This window comes from Peromyscus eremicus, chromosome 11 (genome assembly GCF_949786415.1).
Source record: "Peromyscus eremicus chromosome 11, PerEre_H2_v1, whole genome shotgun sequence".
Classification (NCBI taxonomy): Eukaryota; Metazoa; Chordata; class Mammalia; order Rodentia; family Cricetidae; genus Peromyscus; species Peromyscus eremicus.
The window spans coordinates 11,656,879-11,676,922 of record NC_081427.1 but is presented as its reverse complement, the minus strand read 5'-3'; the positions used below and the strand labels follow the sequence as shown (position 1 = coordinate 11,676,922).

The following is a 20,044-nucleotide window of genomic DNA, read 5'->3' as shown; positions in this document are numbered from 1 at the left end:
GCATCAGGGGCCCCAGCCAGAAAGCCTGACCCTTCCCCAATCTGCTTCTAAGTGTTGTGTTTCAAAACAAGAAGAGAAACGAGTGAACAATAGCAAAACCAGACAACAAGCCTAACTTGTGTGGTGCTGCCACTGTCCCGGGAAAACCCCTGCTAATGCACTGCTGCTGATCACTCCTTCTACCTCTCTGTTGATCTGAAGAGCAGTCAGCAAAGCGACAACGTACATGTCAGAAACACACACAGAACATATCGTTCCTCTGTCAGTGAGCCAAAGAACTGCACAATGCTTTGATAATATTTAGCTCATAATACTAATAAGAGACCAACAGCATTGGGATCCCTTTTAAGATGAAGTTTAGTAAGATTACATATTCATATTCCCTCTCAGCTGCACACTGGAAGACCTGCCCTTCCTGATCATGCCGCGAAGTCCCTCACCTTCCACATTAACCAAGTGGTAATGTAAACAATTGAGGAAAGAGTTAGAGGCAACTCTCCATTTAAAGGTGAGCCTTCAATAGGACTCTGTTTCCCACAATAATTTCTCATCTCCATTAGCCTACAATTTGCTGGGATTTTTTTTAACATTTATTTGTTTATTTTGTGCACACGTGTGCCATTGTCTCCTTGTACTACCCAAGTGCTAGGGATAAGACTGGTTGGCAGACTTGGCAGCCAGCACCCTTACACACTGTGCGAACTCTCTGGCCCCCACAATCCTTCGTTATTTGAAAATGTTGGTGCAAATTTTCAAAATTACGAGTTTCGTAATTTTAAGTCATAGTTTTAAATCACTCTTCAGGGGAAAAATGTTTAGGCGCTGGAGAGATACCTCAGAGGTTAAAAGCATATACCATTCTCCCAAGGTACCTAAATTCAGTTCCCAGCACACATGTGGGTGACTCAGAACTCTAACTCCAGCTCCAGGGGATACAGCACCTTCTGTTCCCCATGGGCAACTATACTCAAGTGTACATTCTTGTGTGTGCACATTCTATCTTGGGTGCTTGAGAGCTCTCTCTCTCTCTCTCTCTCTCTCTCTCTCACACACACACACACACACACACACACACACACACACACGCACACACACCTTTAAAAAAATAAACCTTTCAAAGAAAGCTGCTCGACATGAATTGCTCTGGACAGTTCTTTCCTCCTGGACGGCACCACACTATCCTCTTTACTCTCGCCAACACAAATGTTTTGTTCATGCTGATTAAGTGAGAAAAAAATAAAATAAATAAATACATTTGTTTTACTGGGATCAGAAATGTTTTGTGATGTATGCAAATGATTCATAAAATATGAATGGGACCATGAAGGACTGTCTCCAGCAAAACGGGATCTGATGCTGGGGATGGTGGAGTCACTAGTTTCCTAGAGGGCTCCGCTCCCCCAGGATCTGCAGAACAGGTCAGGGAGAGGGGGTTGTTAAGGAGGGGCAGGGCAGAAACATAATAAGCAGTTACTGTTGATCAGAGGTTAGTGAGGCTCAGAGCAGTTTAAACCTACTTAGATAAATCGCTGCATCTTCCTTTAAACTTTTTATCACTTTGTACCTATCGAGTAAGTTAAGCTGGGGGCCAGGAAGAGACAGAGAACATTGGTAGCAACTATAAGGAAATGCTGTCTGGAGCTTGTATATGTGAGTTCACTAACTGTCTCCACACTGGAGCCGTGGCTCGGGCAGCAAAATAGCCTGTCCTGTCCAGGTCACTCAGGCTGTGTCACTTTACCACAGTTGTAAATTATTTTAATACGGATGACATTTTCACAGAAATTGTACAACCTTTTTAATACCTAGAGAAGACAACGTTCTTTTTTTCATGAGGATGCCAAACCAGATATGAAAATCACAGGCTTGACAACTGATGCTTCAAGTCCAACCGAATGCTAACCACCAAAGGCATCTCTTTTCCTTGAGATACATTATTTAATTGCTCAGCTGTTCTTGTGTCAAGTAAGTAAATAAAGCGCTCCAGAGTACAGATACATAAAACAGAAATCGCTGACTGCTGAGCACATCAAGTCAAATTTCTCTGATGAGCTTCACCACCAAGGAAATTAGGAAGGGAGCTAGGAAGCTGGAGGCTGGACATTTGTTTCCTGGAAGTGTAATGGGGCAGGTTTGTTCTGGAAAACAGTTCTAGATTCTTTCCACCTGTACTGCACTTAGCAAAGGACCCTCACCTATCCCAGAGAAATGAAAACTTACATTATTGCAAAACCTTGCACGACTGTTCACAGCTTCCCTTTTTAAACAGCCCCAAACTGCAAACTACTCCAATGTTCTTTATGAGTAAGTGGTAAATAAAGTGTAATATATTTGTACTGTGAAATGCTACTCAGCAATAAATGGGAAAGTGGTGTTGATAAACGTAAGGAAGTGAATGGGTCTCTAGCATTAATTGGGTTGAAAAGACAACCACAAAAATATTCATGACTCCACTTATCTGTCATTTCTGAAAGCCCCCCAATAGTAGAGATGTGAGATATTGGTTCTTGCTGAGGCTGGAGACAGCTCTAATGAGGAAGCTGAGCCAGAAAGTCTCCGGCAGTCAGACCTGCAGCTTCTGCAGGAACAGGAAGCAGCATGCACAAGAACGGTTCTGATGACAGAAGGAGTCTGTGTCACTGCAGTTTGGGTGTTGTGGTGGTTATACAAACCTACACACGATGAAGCTGCAACAAACACATGCACGTGGGTGTGTGCACTGGTGTGGTTCCCCGGCGCTGAGGACACCTGGTCAGGGCTGAGGGTGGCAGCTCCGAGTGCGGCTGCACACCATGGAGCCTGTAACTCCCCCCCCCCCTCCAGTGCGCTGTGCTCCTCCCCCGCTGCTTCCCTTGGAGAGCTGAGGCCTGGCTCCAGCAAGCACAGAAAAGGAAGTTGTCCTGTGTGTTTGCTAGGAATGAAAATGAAGTCAGACTGGCACTGAGATAAAGTCTCCAGGTGGGTGGTGGGCCTTTACTTCTGACTTCTGAATGACATGAGATGTTCTCTTTCCCCAGGCAGTGCTCAAAACAAAAAAGTGTCCAGTTCAGCACCAAGTCTGCAGAAGCCCAGCCAGATGTCTTTACTTAACCTACCCAGGATGGCGGGAGCAGCCTGGTTCAGTGGGAGTGATCCTTCCTGGCGACCAGGGATTCTGAGGACAGAAGTCAGTGCTGGGTCACTGAATCAGCCCAGAAACAAACTGGCAGCAAGCTTGCTGTTACCACCCAGTTGCCAAGTTGCCAAGTGTCAAAGGTAGTTAGTAATTAAGTCACGAAGTAATTCTGAGAATGAAGTTGATGAGTAGAAATGGGTGAAAGTAGTAATGCTTTTTATTGGATACGAAAATAAAAATATCATTCAAGGCACTAAAGCTAAGATCAGATGGTAGACTAAAATTATCATTTCACAGACTTGTATTAAGTGTCTAAGTCTTGGAAGAGGCTGCGTCGTGAGAACCCAAAGGAGCCAGAGCTCAAACTATCAAGAGACCAATGTCTGAAGCGTGAGGGCAGCTGTGGCTCCCACTGAGGTGTCCCTTCCTCACATATCACAGCAGGTTCAGGTCACAACCACAGAGCACAAAGAATGAGTTACAGGAAAGGAGGTCCCAATTACAGTCAGCACCGATGGGCATAAATGTCACAAATGGTACCGAAAGGTAACACGACTCACAGGAAAGGACTGTATGCAGGAGGCTCAGAGTCCTCCCAAACAAAGTCCACACTCACATTAGGCCAATAAACATCCCATGAACTACTTGAAAACATTCAGGAAAAGACAACGTGGGTTGAGAGAAAGATTAGCAAGGATGTGTGAGTCCTGCAGCATCCCATGATGACTTTTGGAGGAAGTGTCCTGGAATGCTTCTAAATCTGGCTTTAAGGGGGAAACAGAGGCTGCTAAATCTAGCATGAAGATATAAAACAGTTGCCTTCTGTGAAAATAAGTCCTTTTTCTCTATTCCAGGAACAAGAAGAAAACTGGTACCCTTCTCCAGGGGTAGGACTGTCTAAGACCACAGACCACTTCAATGCTCTTGCTCCTTTCAGCTCATGCACAGACACCGTAAGCTATAGAGAAGGAACATTCCAACACTAACAGAGAAGGGGACGGCACAGAAGCCCAAGGTACAGTGACCATCATCTGGAGGTCTGGGGCCAAATCTTATGTTGATGTTCAGGGAGCTAGCCACCAACCCTCTTCCAGGTGGGACTCCCACAGACACCTCAACTAGCTCGCCAGGAGTAGTCACCTTGACCGCGGACCTTCCAGACTGACCTGCTATGGGACCGCCTCATTAGCCAGAAACTAACCACACAGTGAAGAGTGGCACCCACACTGTAGAGAATCAAGGAATAATCACTGTGCATGCATGCAAAGGACACCCTCTGGGTCTGGAGAGCCTTATCAGGAAACTTACAAAGTTGGATGAATTTGCCTATGACAGACAGACAGACAGACAAGGTTCTCTGTTGTAACCTCTCTCAAGGTAAATGTCTGAGAACGCTTTGCACCACACATCTGTTAGCAGCCTGTCATTTATCTGATGATGTCATGGAAACACCTATCAACGCAATCGATGCGTTTCCCTCCTCTTGCTTTGTCTTAACTGTTACTTCCACTTTACATGAATTAAAGTTCATCTAAACTTCAGTGAGATTGTCAGAAGTTGTTGGAAAAGGACAACTGAAAGCAACCTTTCTCCTTGTATAGATCTAGTGTCCCTTCCTGGGGAGGAGCACGTGCAGTACCGAGGGAGGACACTGGGCACTTGGGCTACCCAGCAGGAGATAAATCCTCTGAGCAGGAGTCTGGGGCTGACATGAAGCCCAAGCACTTGGAGGAGAAGACCCTGGCTAGTGCCAGCCCATAGGATAATGTCCCTGGCTACACTGTAAGCACCTCGCACATGTGTGTCCGCTATGTGTTCCTCACTAGCCACCAGTTATCCCCTTATCCTGGGTCACCTTAGGGATGTGAATCTGAGAGGAAGCGGTTGAGATAAATATGCCTACCAGGGTGGTCTCACCTATGAAAAGGAAAGAATGGACCACTGAACCTTCTCCAGGAGAAAACGCATCACCCAGAAGACAGACTGGGGCCATCTTAGCCTGCAGACACATGGACACTAGAGGTCACAGAGTGCAGACCTATAAAAATTGAAGATGTTTTCATTTCAAAATAGTTTGCAAGCCTAGTGACAACACAGACTCCAGTGTCAGAACACTTTTATAATATTGTTTTTCCTTGAAGATGATACCGTTATTAAAAAAAACAACAAACCTTATCCTCTGCAAAATGCTTTCCTCTCAGCTGTCCTGATATGTCTGCTTGGTGAAAACCATGACACAGTAGACAAGGTATCTGTACCCCAAGCTGACTTATACAAAGACTTCCGTTCCTAGGATTGCTAAGCCACTGGAGAATAGTTCCAGGCATGCAGTTCAGGCAAGTACCACACACCATGTACTTACTGTACAAAGAAGGTGCCTACTCTCTCAATGTGCTGACAATTCCCTCTGTGGCTATCACCCTTCCCACCTGTCCTGCAGCATCTAAGACATTCAGAGCACCAGTGCCCTGTGTGATCGGTCATAGGGAAAGGGCTGGGTGCATGCCATCCAGCATGTTTACTGCTCCTGGCTGGCTGTCATTCCTCATCAACTCTATTCCTTTCTCAGCTTGGATGTTAAATGTGTAGTAAAAAAAAGGAGAAACTAACACAAATCAGGTAACAGAAGAACACAGAATCCTACATGGTCAGTGCCGCCACAGGTATGTAGAGAACTCTAGAAAAATGTCAACAATAGCAGCTAACTGTGGACAGGGCAGGGGAGGCAGAAAGACCCAGCCTGGGAGGAAAGTGCCATAGACCTGGGGACATTGGATGGTGGGGCTGGAACCTTGGAGAAGGAGGAGTAAACAGAGCAATATCAGCAGGAGAGAGAAGACAGCCCCATTGTGAGGACCTACACGTGATGGATGGGACACGTGAGTCCAGAGCAGGAGACAATCTCAATCAAGCTACAAGGGGGCCGGGGTGTGGAGCAGGCTGAGCTGGGGGAGCAGGAGGTGGCTCCTGCTCAGAACCAGATGATCAAGGAACTCAGTGCAGTGACCACGCAGCCAAACTAGAAACTGTCAGAAGACTATCCATTGAACACATTCCTGGGAAAAACAGACTGTAAATATTTCCAAGTCTGTCTTAGGTGTGGTATAATCAGGAGTGGAGGGAGATTTCTATCTCAGAACCAAGAAGTATCATAGTATGTCACAGCATTTTGTAAAGGTCCTTCGCGGAGCATTTTTTCCCTAGTCACCTAAAAGAAAACTTGAGTTTATTATAAAAACCCTTCAAACAAAATAAACGCAACATATAATATTGTCATATAATCCAAGCACTCATGAGACTGAGGCAGGAGGATTGCTGCAAATTCACAGCCAGCCTGCATTACATAGTGAATTCAGGGCCAGCATAGGTTACATAGCAAAAATATTTCCAAGAACAGACAAAAAGTAACATACTAGTTTCTCTAATGTAATTTTATATCTACCAAGTACTTTGTATATATGCATATGGTCTGTATCTATTTGTGCTGTATGTGTACAATGTGTAATATATATATATATATATATAGTATGCTTGCTATCTACCTATTTTTCACATTACAAATAACATTATCTCTTGAGGTAAGTATGTTGCCAAAGGCACACACAAGGACTTTAGAACTGATATCAGTGCCATGTTGACTATGGTAATATTTAAACTCAATACAAGGTAATATAACTTTTAAGAGTGTGTGAGAGTAGTCTGTTAAGATCAGAAGGCTATCACAACTTTCACCCCATGACCAGGCAATACACAGAGACTGGACACCCAGCAGCGATGCCTACAGCAAGCAGGACCTCATAATGTTCTGTGCCTGGAGCACCGTTCCTCTCTACAGGAATCTCATTCTGTTTCTTGTTTTCCCTGCTCATTTCCTGACCCACAAGTCTCCCCTCCACCCCCACCCCCACCCCCACCCCCACCTCCCGGCAACTACAGATAACCCCAACAAAGGCAGGTGTGCATTCCTGTGAAACGGCCAGCTGCAGAAGTCCATTGCTTCCTGTCTGCCCCAATGCATTTGGTACTAACATCTACCTGCCATCTTGCATCCAATGTCTCTCATTATGACAAAATTAAGATTCCTTCCCACAAATTCAAAGACCCCATCAGCCAGATTATATTTTGTCATCACAAGATGATGCGTTACCTCTTTTACATGGGTGTGGAACGACACAGACATGTCCAGTAGGATCTTCCGCTGTTCAACTCGCCGAACAAAGTCTTGTATCCGGTCTTCAAGCTGATGAGCAGCCTGATAAATCTCTTCAGGGTCACATTCCCCAGTCTGAGCCAGCTGTTCTGCTGCTTCTAACAACTTATCCGCATTTGTGTATGTGTTCTGCACAAGAGAATACCCAGAGGAACAGAAGGTGAGCACTCAGCACACGAGCCAGCGTGGACGCCATGACACACAGCAACAAAGAACCGATTAGCAGCGTTTCTGATCATTTACTTAAGTTAGACAGAAAAAAAAATATGATAAGGAGCAATGGTTCCAGGAGGCCCACACATCCCTATCAGTAGCCTTTTCTAATGCCAAGCAGATATTACGCACTGGCCAGAACAGCTCGTGACTCAGAAAGGGCTTTTAGATTTTTGCTAAGGTGGAGTCAGGAAATGCCCCATGACCACAAATGCCTATTTCACTTTTTCCCTCTTGTTTTTATGGCAGAGTAACTGTGCTTTCTCTTCCCTGCTTCACAGCAGACAGTTTCAGAAGGAAAGGAGAGTTCTAGTGGCTATAAATGTCAGTGTAGAAATGCTGATGTGCAGTGTAAACACCTATGTAATGTGCTCTGAAGACTGTTCTACTTCAAGTCTTGATAAACTCGTGGCTGTGGCTGCATTTCTCACATGAGCAGATAAGCTACAGCGGGACTGTTCCTGGAAACTGCTCAAGGGGGCATTACCAATGAGAGGAGGCGCTGAGACTAGCTGGGGGCCCTCAGTGCAGTCAGAGCAGCCTGCCCTCCAGGGAGGACCAGAAAGCCAGCCTGTGGCTCTGCTGAGGTATCGGTTAGCTCATTCATCCTATCCTCAACTCAAGAGCTGAGCAAGGTAGGTGTCTCCGCACAGGGTGGAAGGTGGCTCAAAGAATGGGAAGGGTGTTCCCGGAGGGCGAAGCAGGCTCAGTCAGGTGATGAGGGCTTGAAATAGCATGGGAAGCTAGGCTCCAACTAGACAGAGAGGATATCTCTATCAGTCTTTTCTGTTGCCAACAACACAGTCTGACAGACACAAGAAGGTTTACTGCAGCCCATGGTTCTGAAGGCCAGGATCAAAGGGCTACATCTGATGGCCTTCTTGGTGGTAGTCCCAAGGTGCTGTAGAGCATTATATGAGACAAGCATGCTTGTGTGTCTCTCTTGGTCCTTCTTTTCTTTAAAAAGTCACTAGGATTCAATCATGGGGGATCTGCCCTGATAGGTGCATCTAACCCTAAGCCCCACCTCTGGACACCAGCCCAACTCATCTCCTCTCCTCCTGCATCACTCTGGGAATTATTTCAACACATAAACCTCTGGGGAGGGCACACCACACTATACCAAACAAAAGCACTGTTTCTGATACCTAAGGCTCCTGTGCATCTTGCAAAGCAAAATCGGATCAGTTGATGACTTTGAGGTAAACTCCTTATAATCATAAGCATGTAAAAATTGAAGGGAGATGACCTCCTTCTTTGATAGGAATAGCATGGACAGTCACATTCCAAAAGAAGACTAACAAAAGAAGGAGTTGGCAGCCACAGCATGACGAAGCCCAGTGGGTCAGGTACTAAACCTCCAAGAGACAGGTCTAGCACCCAGGTGCAGACTATGAGAAATCAGGCCCCTCATGTTTGGGTCCTACTGCTTTGCTTGTCATTACCAAGGTAGCTGCTTTCCAGGGCTGCACGCCGATACCAGCAAGTGTCTGGGGATGTATGGCAGACAGTCCCATTCCTATAGGGCAACACTCCGGGCCTCTGACGCCATAAAAAACTTGTCTTTGAACTCTGGGCTTTGTCTGATGTATCTGCTGAAGCTGCCTGGACCTTGTAACTCCTGTATCCTACATGCTTGCAAAACCAGCTTCCACCTGGGACCAAAATCACTCACCGGATCCTAGGCTTTTTCCAGTTTATTCCTCCAAACACTTTCAACCTCTGGGTGTAACTGAATTGCAAAGTAGTATTCATTATTAGGAACAGCACCAATTTTCTGAATCTATTTTTCATTATGGTAACAAAATACCAGAGAGGGACTAGCTTTCCATACGGATTTATTTAGCCTACAGTTTTGGAGGTCAACAGTTCAAGATCAGGTGGTCTCACTGGTTTGGCCTCTAGTATCATAAGGAAGAGAGATCACATCTTAAACCAGTAAGCCAGGCAGAGACTGGGATCTAAAACTCTCTCAAAGAGTGTGCCTCTGACTAAACCAGGGACCTCACTGGAGGCTGCAAGGGCAACTCTTAGAGGCTCCACTTTAAACTTGTCAGTATGAGATACAAACTCCCAGTACATGGTCCTTTGGGTGACAACATCCAACATCTGTTTGAGGAAGGAGTGCCCTCCGAGTTGGGAGACTAGTTAAATTTAGCCGTATCAATCAACTGCTTCAGGTCCAATGGGGGTTGGGAGGCTGAGTGCAGTCACCAGCTCGGTCTGCCCCTTGGAAAACAGAGCCCTGCAAATGTGTTTCTGAAGAAAGGAATTCTGTTTTCTCGCTGATTGTCACCACAGCTTTGAAGTAATTTACCTCTCCAGTTTGATAACTGAATCTTCAGTTGACAGTGCTTCCCGACAGGAAAGCATTACTGAATTGTTGAGGGCCTCTCTAGGACTTCGTCAGCAGTAATAACGTTGAAAAAGTATTTATGTAAAGGAACAAGTGTGTTTTGAGTGACATTAAACCACAACCATTCATTGCCTGTCTCATCTTACAGCTGAAGAAAATGATGGTTGTACAAAGGAGGTAAGGGCTTTCCTCAGAAGAGAACCACCTGGGGGAGGGGAACAGGATGGAGACAGGAACATCACGTTGGCATCGGAAACCCTAGCTAGGTCTTCCTAGCAACAAATCCTTGCCGAGTCCTTCTGGACTGGCCTGGCCTGTCAGTGGTTTCAAAGGCTGATTGCTAAGCCATCCATATTGTCAACCCTGGCTTTTGAGCAGCCTCTCTAAACCCTACAGAAGCCCTGTGACAGGGACAGCTCACTTCCACCTCCCTCCAACAAAACTTAGCTTTGCTCAAGTCAGTCAATAGAGCTGCGGCAGTTCAAAGCCCCAAGACCTGGCAATCGAAAGCTGGCGGGCTTCAGGGGAGTTGAAGGGACTGGCCGCCTCCCTTCTTCAGCCTGAGAGACCCCTCTTTGGGCCATTCCCTTTACCCCCATCAGAGAATTAAAAGACATAATTCTAGGAGCAGGCCATGGAGCCCAAAGCATTTCCTCTTTCTTGAGAAACAGCCTATATTGTGTAACTAGCAGACTTTGGGACACGAACAGCTGCAGTGCAGACGAGTGGTCCTCCTCCTCCTGCTCTCAGCCACGAGGGCCCAGTTCTCACCAAACATGGCACAGACTGTTTACAGTACACGGGAGTGTAAATTTCTAAATAATAGAAAATGAGTATTGAAAGGCATCTTCTTAATGTAGTGATTGATGGGGGAGGGCCCAGGCCACTGTGGGTGGTGCTATCCCTTGGCTGGTGGTCCTGGGATCTACAAGAAAGCTGAGCAAGCCCTAGGATGCAAACCAGTAAGCAGCTCCCCTCCATGACTTCTGCATCAGCTCCTGCCTCCAGGTTCCAGCCCTGCTTGAGTTCCTGTCCTGACTTCCTTTAGTGATGACTACAACGTGGAAGTGTAAGCCGAATAAACCTCCCCAAGATGATTTTGGCCATGGTGTTTCGTCTCAGCAATATAACTCTAAGACACCAACTACTATCTACATCTGTTAGCATCTGACCAGAACACCCATTATTTTCCCAGGGTGAGTGGAGGTTCAATAAAGTAAGATGCTCAGAGAATAAACACTGGCAATAAACATCATCTACGTTAGGTCCTGATGTAGCTGGCCAGTATCCAAGTGCTGTCACAGTCATCACATGAAAACTTGGTATTTTCAATCATCTACATGTTCTAGGTAAAGGAACTGGAATTCTGAGCATGCTCAGTCATTGATGTCTTCCCTCCCTCCCTCCCTGCCTCCCTTCCTCCGTCCCTCCCTTCTTTCCTAATGTATTCTTACAGCAACCTGGTAAAGGGAGATATTAATACTATTTTAAAGTTAGGGGAAAAAGACTCAGAAAGACTAAGTAATTTGCTGAAGGCTTGTGGCTGCACAATCAGAAAGGAACAGTCCATCATTAAGTTCTAGGAAATGTGATGGGAAAAGCAGCCTCACAAACCTACCTCTTCTTTTCTTTTCTTCTCTGTGGTGTGAGGCTCTGACTAATGCTGGGCAGTTGCTACGGCACTGATAACAACTGCAGCCACGAGCGAAATGCTTTATTAAAAATAATCTGCCCTGAATTCTCCATTGTTAACTTTAAAACACTAAACTACAAGACACCTTATATTAAAAGCTGAATGTATTTAACATTGAAAGCTTATTATACATGTGGTGAAGTTCAGGCCATACTACACATGTGGATGCATTGTATGTGCACGTGGCCACAGTATCCTCCTACCAGAGCAATGAACACAGTAGGGTCACCCGCTAGTCCTCTGAAAGTCTAGGAAGAACCTGGCTACGTGACAACTTCTTAGACCCTCGTCCAGGAAGACACAGTAATTTCATGGCACACACCAAGCTATCCACAGACCTGCTCTGAGGAGAATGCCTTAGGGCAGGTTGAGACTCTGCAAGGTGAAATGCAGAACAGTGTAAACACTCACAGAATGTGGCTCCACCAGAGTTGCTAGGGACAGCCAGGAGGAACCAACAGCTGCTCTACGAACCAGCCGTAGAAACCAGGTTTCTTGGGGTTTACTTGCCTGTTGTAATTATAGTTTTTTCAATTTAAAAACACCGCCTCAGAAAACTACTTAGAAAGTAAGAGATCGCTGTTCAAGGAGTGGCTTCCTTTCCATCAGTCACATGTAAAAATTTTCACGTGAAACACGTTTTTAACTTTTACGGTAGTACGAGAAAATGCTCTGTAGCTGTGCATGCCACACAGTACACAGCAGCCAGTGTGGGCTCACTCCACAGCAAAGACGTACTCACAACCAGTGCACAAACAAAGAAGAGCTTCACATTCATCACATGGAAGTTCCTGCTCTGCAGGATTGTAAGCAACAGGGACCTGTGCTTCCTGAGGAGGCCACAGCAGCATCTGAATCAAACACTGGCACCCAGGGCACCTACATCAAGGATGGGCACCTGAGCAAGTCAGGCAGGGCTGAGGGCTTGCTTCCACCAAGGTTCTTTCAGGGTTCCTCCTTCCTAGAACATTGCTCTACAGAATAAACCTATATTTAGCACATTTTCAGAGAACTGAATCATACACTTTCACTGCTTCCTTTTTTAATCTGCTTGGGCTACTTCATCAAGCCACAACTCACTGAGTTCCCAAGAAACGGCTGCATTAAGCAGTTTGCTACTTTAAGATCTCTGGGGGCTGGAGTGATGGCATGGCAGTTAGGCACAGTGGACTAGAGTTTGATTCCCAGCACCCATGTGGCTGCTCACAATCACCTGTAACTCCAGGTCCAGGTGTCAAATGCCCTCTTCTGGCCTCCACAGGCACCAGACATGCATGTGGTGCAGAGATATACATGCAGACAAAATACACACACATATAAAATCAATAAATCTTCTAATAAAAAAGAGCTCTGAACAAAAATCAACTTAGAAGAATCAAATGTATCACAGGGATCTCCGAGACAAAACCCATCTTAACGACAAGAGGAAATTTCTTGTCTAACTCTCAGACTTTGTTTTCCCTTTGGGAATATATTTTATACTAGGAGCTCCTATCTCCATTTTAAAGTATTTCAACAGCCCACTGGCCCCTAAAATACCAGAGTCCAAATATGGATGTGGATGCCATAGTGCCACTGCAATTTGTTTTTACAGGAAGGATGAGGGGCTGAGACAAAGCTGCCTCACCCCTTACCCTCCCCCAGAGCTAAAGCAAGAGAAGCTACTCTGTTCTTGAGGAAAAGGTAGGTTTTGATGAATGGAGCTTTAAACCCAAAGTATGCATCCTTGAGAGAGAGAAAGACCCTGTCTGTCTAAACTCCATCTGCCATACATAGTCGTAGGAAAGCCAAGCTGGAGTCACCAACACTCATGACTTTTTCCACTGGAAAGAGCTGCTTCGAGCAGGGCTAGCCAGCTCATCTGACAGGTTCAAGCTGTGACTCTGTGGCTCCCTTGCCTCCTGTCCTGTGGAGAAGCCCCTCTCTCTGCTCCAACCCTTGATGGCGTGCTTCTGAGATAGCACAAGCTCCTCCTGGAATAGCCTGTGGCTTTGGTCTTCTGGGCTTTGGTAGGGATGCATGCATAGGTGTGAACAGGGAACCTAGTAATACTGACCACCCATGCCTGCTACACAGAGATTGAAGCGCACAGACTGAGTAGGTAGGATACTGTCACTCAAAAGTGAGAGGAGGGGACAGTGTAAGCCGCTGGGTACCCAGTTCATGGGTGTAGAATGTCTACTCTGAGAAAAGTAAACTGCTAAGGGTCTGCTGTTTGCAAGTCTGGAAGTGGGTGGCCAGGAGGGAGAGTAGAAGCACTGGAGTGCCCTCTGCATCGACCGTCTACGGAGCAAATGATGCTTTTCAAGAAGAGTCACGGACAAGTACTGAGAGGTGGCTGCTGAAGATGCTGGCAACAGAGGATGTCACTGAAGGGCCCAGGCTCCAGAGAGGGGCTGGAGCATGGGAGGAGAGACAAAGATAGGATCTGGGCGACAGGAATACAAACAAAGAAAACCCCAGCTGCAGCCATGCACTAAGGTACTGAGTCCGAGCTATGTGGAGGACAAGCTGGCTGCGTACAGCAGCTCTCTTGCCCCAGAAGGCTGGGTTCACACAAGCCTGGCAGGCCGTGTGGTTCTACTACCTAGCTCCCCATAACTCTTGACCAGGTGCCAGCCTCCAAAACCCTTCCTTTCGATGCCACCACAGTAAGTTCTATTAACTTCCGTGCCTTGGCTTATCAGGTATCAGGTACTGTGTCACACCAAGCCCTTCTGCCACAAGCCATGCCTGCCGAAGAGGCTGAACCTATGGCTGCTCGTACCCTTGTCCCCTCCCGTGTGCCTGGCAGAAGAGCTGACGTGTGGTCAGTGGTTATTTGGAAGGCAGGAGGAAGAAAGTGGCCATCTGCAACATGAGCAAGCGCATCCCTATCTAGTACTTTCCTGCATGCGTCTGATTCTGACTGCAGCACTTTCACTTTGGGGAAGAGGGCTGGTTGTCCTTGGAGTCCCAGGGACAAGGAGTAAGAAATGAGCAAGTCCTGGGACTCAAGGGGACAGCAGAAGGAACCAGCAAGAGCTGGCCTTTTGGCTGAGCGGGGGTCGAAAGCTGTTTACAGCACACACTCCTGTGACCCTTGCTTCCTGGGAAACCTTCAGGCTGATTTCTGCAGGCCGCTCTGATGACTGCCTTGGACCTGAAGCCACAGTTTACAGGGCTAGGTTAGCCACAGGTGGCATCTCCTTAATGAACCTTGGGGATACAGAGGAGGTAAAAGGCAGGGACAGATCTCTGATCCTTCCTATTAGAAGGTGCTCAAGTGAGGCAGAGGGTACCCCAATCTGAAAGCATGAGAAAACAAGCACTCTGGGCAACAGTCTTGCCGTCTAGAGCTTGGGTGTTAGTCCTTGTGCTCTGGGATTCTTTGATGCCTGAATTTTTTTTTCTCATGTAATTCAAATTTATGCTCAACCCCAAGTAATTCTGGAAGTAGTTTATCATACGGAAAAAAAAAAAAAAGGCAAGATAAGAACACATTGTCTCTATTTCTTCTGCTATAATAAAGTGGCACAGCATTTTCCAGGAAATGAAAGCAGGGAGACCACATGGAATGTGGGCATGAGAAATCCAAGCGACATCACAGGGTTGCAGATACAGAGCGCAGAATCACCACCACTTTTCCTCTGTACAGGAAACCAGATTGAGAAGGTGAGGTTTAAGGTATTCCTGTGGCGGGACGGGACTTAGGTACCGTTTGTCAGGCAGCAACTCCATTCCTGGGTCCAATTCTCTGGTCTTTTATTTGCCATGAGCAAAGCATCGACACAGCCACAGTCTGGTTATTTCCCATGACCACACTGCTCTGAGCACACTCTGTTTTTCCTTTAGTCACTGAGGGCTTTAGCGATAACAGTTATGTTCCAAGTCCACATTGTCTCAGTGCTGCTCTTACACTGTTAGTTACGATTTTCCTGGTAGATCTTTTGCCGATACCTTGTATACGTCTCTCAAACTTTTGGTATTTATATTTTAGGTATGTGGATTAAAATAAACACACGGCTAATCCACTTATAAGATACTCAATAAATGTAATTAATTTTTCCATTCAGTGTAATTACTGGTATATTGGAATAAATTACTAAATCACATTTTGTAATATTTTTTTCATGAATTTTGTTCTCACTTCTTTTGATCCATTTTTTTTTTTTTTTTTTGAGTTTTGATTTACTTGGTTTTCTATACCCCTCCCCAAAGCTGTAAACTTATTTGGAAGTGATATATATTTTTTTGTCTTTACATTTTCTGTGGTCATTCAAAAATGCCAACAAGCCTGCATAAGGCCTCTTGCTGTCCTCAGGCCTCATCCAGCATCTTCAGCATATTTCTGCCCTTTGTGTCCAGGGGGCCTGGCTGGCTCTTCAGCTTTGTCTTACCCTTGACTACCTCCTAGATTTATCTTTTGCTCAGACAGTAATCCTCTAATCTACAAATGTATTTACTGATCCCTTTGCTGACTGCTGATATCATTCTCTTCTAGATACTTCTTTTCCTCACTTAGTTCATTCAAGCAAGCAGCTGCTGAGCATGGACACATGCTAGATGATGCTGTGGGTGCTCATTAAAGGGAAGTGAACAGAACAGTATCTGTTCTCATGGGCTTCGGTTCCAGGGGCACTTAACATAATTACTCTTACTGAAGTTAATGCTTTCGGTTTTCTGATAAGCACTTGAGTGGGAAATCCCAATCTCAGTGCTCACTTCGTCCCAAGGAACAGCAATTCAGGCGGGTGCAGAATCCAGCACCTTCGCATCAGGACAGCATTCCCCAGACACCAGCATCTGTGACTGCTGAAGAGACCACTGTCTTCCCAACAGTTCTCACAGATGCCATTTTCCACTTCTTGCCTGTAGGATTTGGTGATGTTCTACAATTACCATAATCTGTCTGAATTTAGATTTGGATCACTTAGATGACTTCTTTGGCCTAGGCGTGGGGTTATTTGTTTGAGACAGGGGCTCTGTGCAGTCCTGGCTGTCCTGGAACTCATATACATGAGGCTGGCCCCAAGCTCACAGAGATCTCCTTGCCTAAAGGTGTGTACCCCCCACTCCTGGATAAGACGATGTCTTGAAAGCAGCTTTCCTCCACTTCCTTGCATCTGTGATGCTTCTGTGTGACTGTTCAGATCAGAGGCATACTGCCTGGTAACATCACAGCCAACACTCACACTCCACAAATCCTGTGCTCTGAGCACCCTCCACTCCTGGCTCTGGCTTCCCAATTAACAAAACGAGAAAAGGACAAGCTGAATGCCAGACTCATCACTGCAGAAACCTCAGAAGGACTGTTGTTCTCCAACTGTGAAGTGAAAGCCACAAACTAGCCTAATAAATATGACAAAATCATCAAAGATAAACTTGTTTCCAAACGACTACAATTTACAGAGAGAGGGTTAACTGACCAGATCTCATTTCTACCTAGATAATGGCTGCCTCATTCTGAAATGAATTTAACCCCTCAAAACAACCTTGAACACCTAGCAAAGGCTAGGTCACCTCAGGTTTGTTAAAACAGTGACTTCCAACCCAGCCACTGGGGTATTCAGAGCCCTGCTGTACCTGGGCAACTTCCTCGAAGTCCTCATGGCGTTTCTGCAGAGCTCTGGCCCGGTGAAGGGATTTGCCCACGCCTGTGTGTTTACTTAAAAATGCTTCTCCGTGGTTCTCGATCCAATCCAGCACCTGCAAAGAAAACAGCCATATCAGCTATAAACACGGTGTCCACCTTGCTCACTGGCTGGGCCTATCTAGGAAAGGCTCATTCCTTTGTCAAAATTCTGCAGCAAACATGAAGCAAAACAAAATAAATTTGGAGGAAATGCCTGAATACAGATTTAATTCACTTCATAATTACAAAACATTATTTCAGCTTCTCCACCAGGACTGTAAATAGCTTTTATATTAAAAGTGCAAATTGTCCTATGTATAAAGATTGCATATAATGGGGATTAAATTAAATCTCACCTTCTCAGAGGCATGACAGAGCCGCCAAACCCACTGGGTTTTGTGTGAGAGGGTAGATATGGTGCTATGCTGCACCAGTCCACATTTTAAATGGTTCAAAGCCTCATAGCTCAGGTGATTCAAGCTTAACTATGCAGCTATGTGTTTTGTTTATCTCTTTTTTAGAAGTCTCCAAACACAGAAGAAAACACAACACTAATATGCCTCAGTCCTGCATTTGGGGTATAATTTACCGTATCAACGGGGAGCTGTTGCAGCAGCTAGACTTCCCATGAACTTAATCAGAGCGCAAGCTGGTGTTTTCTCCTCACGGCTGGGACTCAGCAGCACAGCTCACTGCTTCCTACACTTGAGAGATCACACAACACTAACACTATCTAACAGAATATTTACACCAAATGTACATAGTCTTTGGTGGAGAGTAGAGGAAAAACAAGTAGGTGATCTCTTCTAAAATGTTCAGCTAAAACATTACATCACGTTTGTTAGTGTGCTGTTAAAAATGGGTCATATATGTTGTACATGTTTGTGAATATGAAACTGTCATGTGACGCACTCCGTGCACTTTAGTAAGGTAACAGCAGATGGGTATGGAGTCCTACTAAAGTTCCTGAGTCTCTCACAAGACTGCTGCCTCTTTAGTAAGGCTGGGTGGCTTTTCTTTCTTGACAAAGGGATCCTGGATTACTATATTTGTGGAAGCAATATCATCTTAAAGACATGCACACGAACCCTTCAATGTAAGTACAAAAAGACTAGCAAGTCAGGGAACTTGATCACCTCAGTCCAGATATCCATCTCTGGTCACAGTTGTAGCCAATGGTTGTCAACTCTGGGCTGTGATTCCAGTCCCACAAACAAAGCTGGTTCGGGTCTGCCCTCGCCCCAGTTGAAGAACAAGTCAAAAAGTGTTTTGTTTTGTTTTGTTTAACTTTTTCCTCAGCTACCTGGCTCAGAAGCAGAACAAAAATCTAGGAGGCTAATCCCGTTTTCCTCTGTGCAGAAGGCAGGCTGTGAGCATCTTTCCTGTCCACTGGTGCCCTCTATTGGACACAAACAACAACTCCAAGGTCAAGGCACTAAAAATATGAAGGCATCACTTAGACACTCAAGCTAAATGTGCAGAAAACCACTAACGGTTTAACCTGACTCTTCGTAATGAAAGGAAATCACTGAATAATGACAAGCTTGGCCGTGATGACGGCGAGTGTGCTTCTGTGAATTAACGGTCACCTTGCCGTCTGAGCACGTGCTGCCAAAGCAGGCCTGGCATACTGCTGTACAGACAGTGAGTGCTGGCTCTTCCAGTGAACTCCAAGGAGGGACCATTGTCATGCTCATTAACAGAGGCAGGAGGGGCTTGGTTACTTTGTGGGGATGGACCCAGGAAGTCAGCGGCCAGCATTTTTCTTAAGCTTTGGTTATGGCCTCTTCTTGTCTGGCACAGCTGAGGACGGCCAAGTGCTGTAACAGGCAGGAAGAACTGAACTCCTGCACTGGAATAGTTCAGACTATTGGGGAGAAATAGCGCAGCCAAAGGAGCCCCCCGAACTGGGTTAAGGCCAATTCCTGAGCACTCAGGACATGCCCCTGACACTTATCTCTTCTGCTCGGAGGACAGGGTTCCAGCCATCCTAAAAAGCATATCCAATCTGTAAACCAGTTTTCTATAAGAAGGTTCCACTAACAGATACCTACCAGGTTTTGTGGATTCATATCTCTCAGTGATTATTACTTTAGGAACTTGTGAACAAATATTGAAACCTTGTCAGAGAGACAAACCCTCACAGCCTCTTCAGTGTGTGCATGGTTTTAGAAATACTTGGGCATTGGTTTATTGGAAGTGCCCAGACTCCACTGCGAGTGTTACATATCACATGCTCTATTCTTCCTAAACTTGGAAAAATTGTGGGCCCTAAATCTGTATCTACTCCCCAAGGTGCTGTAGGTGTAGACTTTCATTACTGCCACCTTTAAACTAGAAACAAGGCTTGAAGAGGTTAGTTACCTCAAGAGAAAGACTTGCAGGCTTGACATTGTATATGGTCTTGGACATCACCAAATCATAGGACAGGGTGCAAAGTCTGTCTGGAAGCTGTGGCAGTATTTTTTAACTGGATTTCCATCTCTAGAAATGATGCTTGTACACACTAAGCAAGAAATCTGATATTGCTTGAGAAAACGCACACCAAGCTACAGGGCTACATTTAAGGTAACCCTGAACTCAAAGAACATCCAGATAAAACACATAAACACTAACCCACCTCAGCAATGTGTGTGTGAGCGTGCATGTGCAAGTGTATGCATGTGTATTGTTGGGGATGGAGCCCAGAGCCTTCCCTATGCTGGGTAGAGAACACTACCAGCGGGCTATACTCTTACCCTTCAGCAACTGTTTTAAAGACACCATGCATAGTTAGCACATAATGATGTTTTCTTTTTTGAGAAAGGTTTTCGCTATGTAGTTCAAATTGTTTTTGAACTCAC

The 20,044-nt window shown here is 45.6% G+C and overlaps 1 protein-coding gene across 2 annotated transcripts in view; it reads right to left on the bottom strand.

The window, feature by feature from the left end:
* The window catches only part of Trio (trio Rho guanine nucleotide exchange factor), a 310,438-nt gene that overhangs the window by 138,876 nt on the left and 151,518 nt on the right, over positions 1-20,044 (bottom strand). For both annotated transcript variants that reach the window (XM_059276653.1, XM_059276654.1), the window contains exons 10-11: positions 17,153-17,275; positions 7,263-7,454 (exon numbers count right to left, since the gene is read on the bottom strand). In XM_059276653.1, the coding sequence (XP_059132636.1) occupies positions 7,263-7,454; positions 17,153-17,275 (315 nt within the window). The remainder of the gene's footprint in view (positions 1-7,262; positions 7,455-17,152; positions 17,276-20,044) is intronic.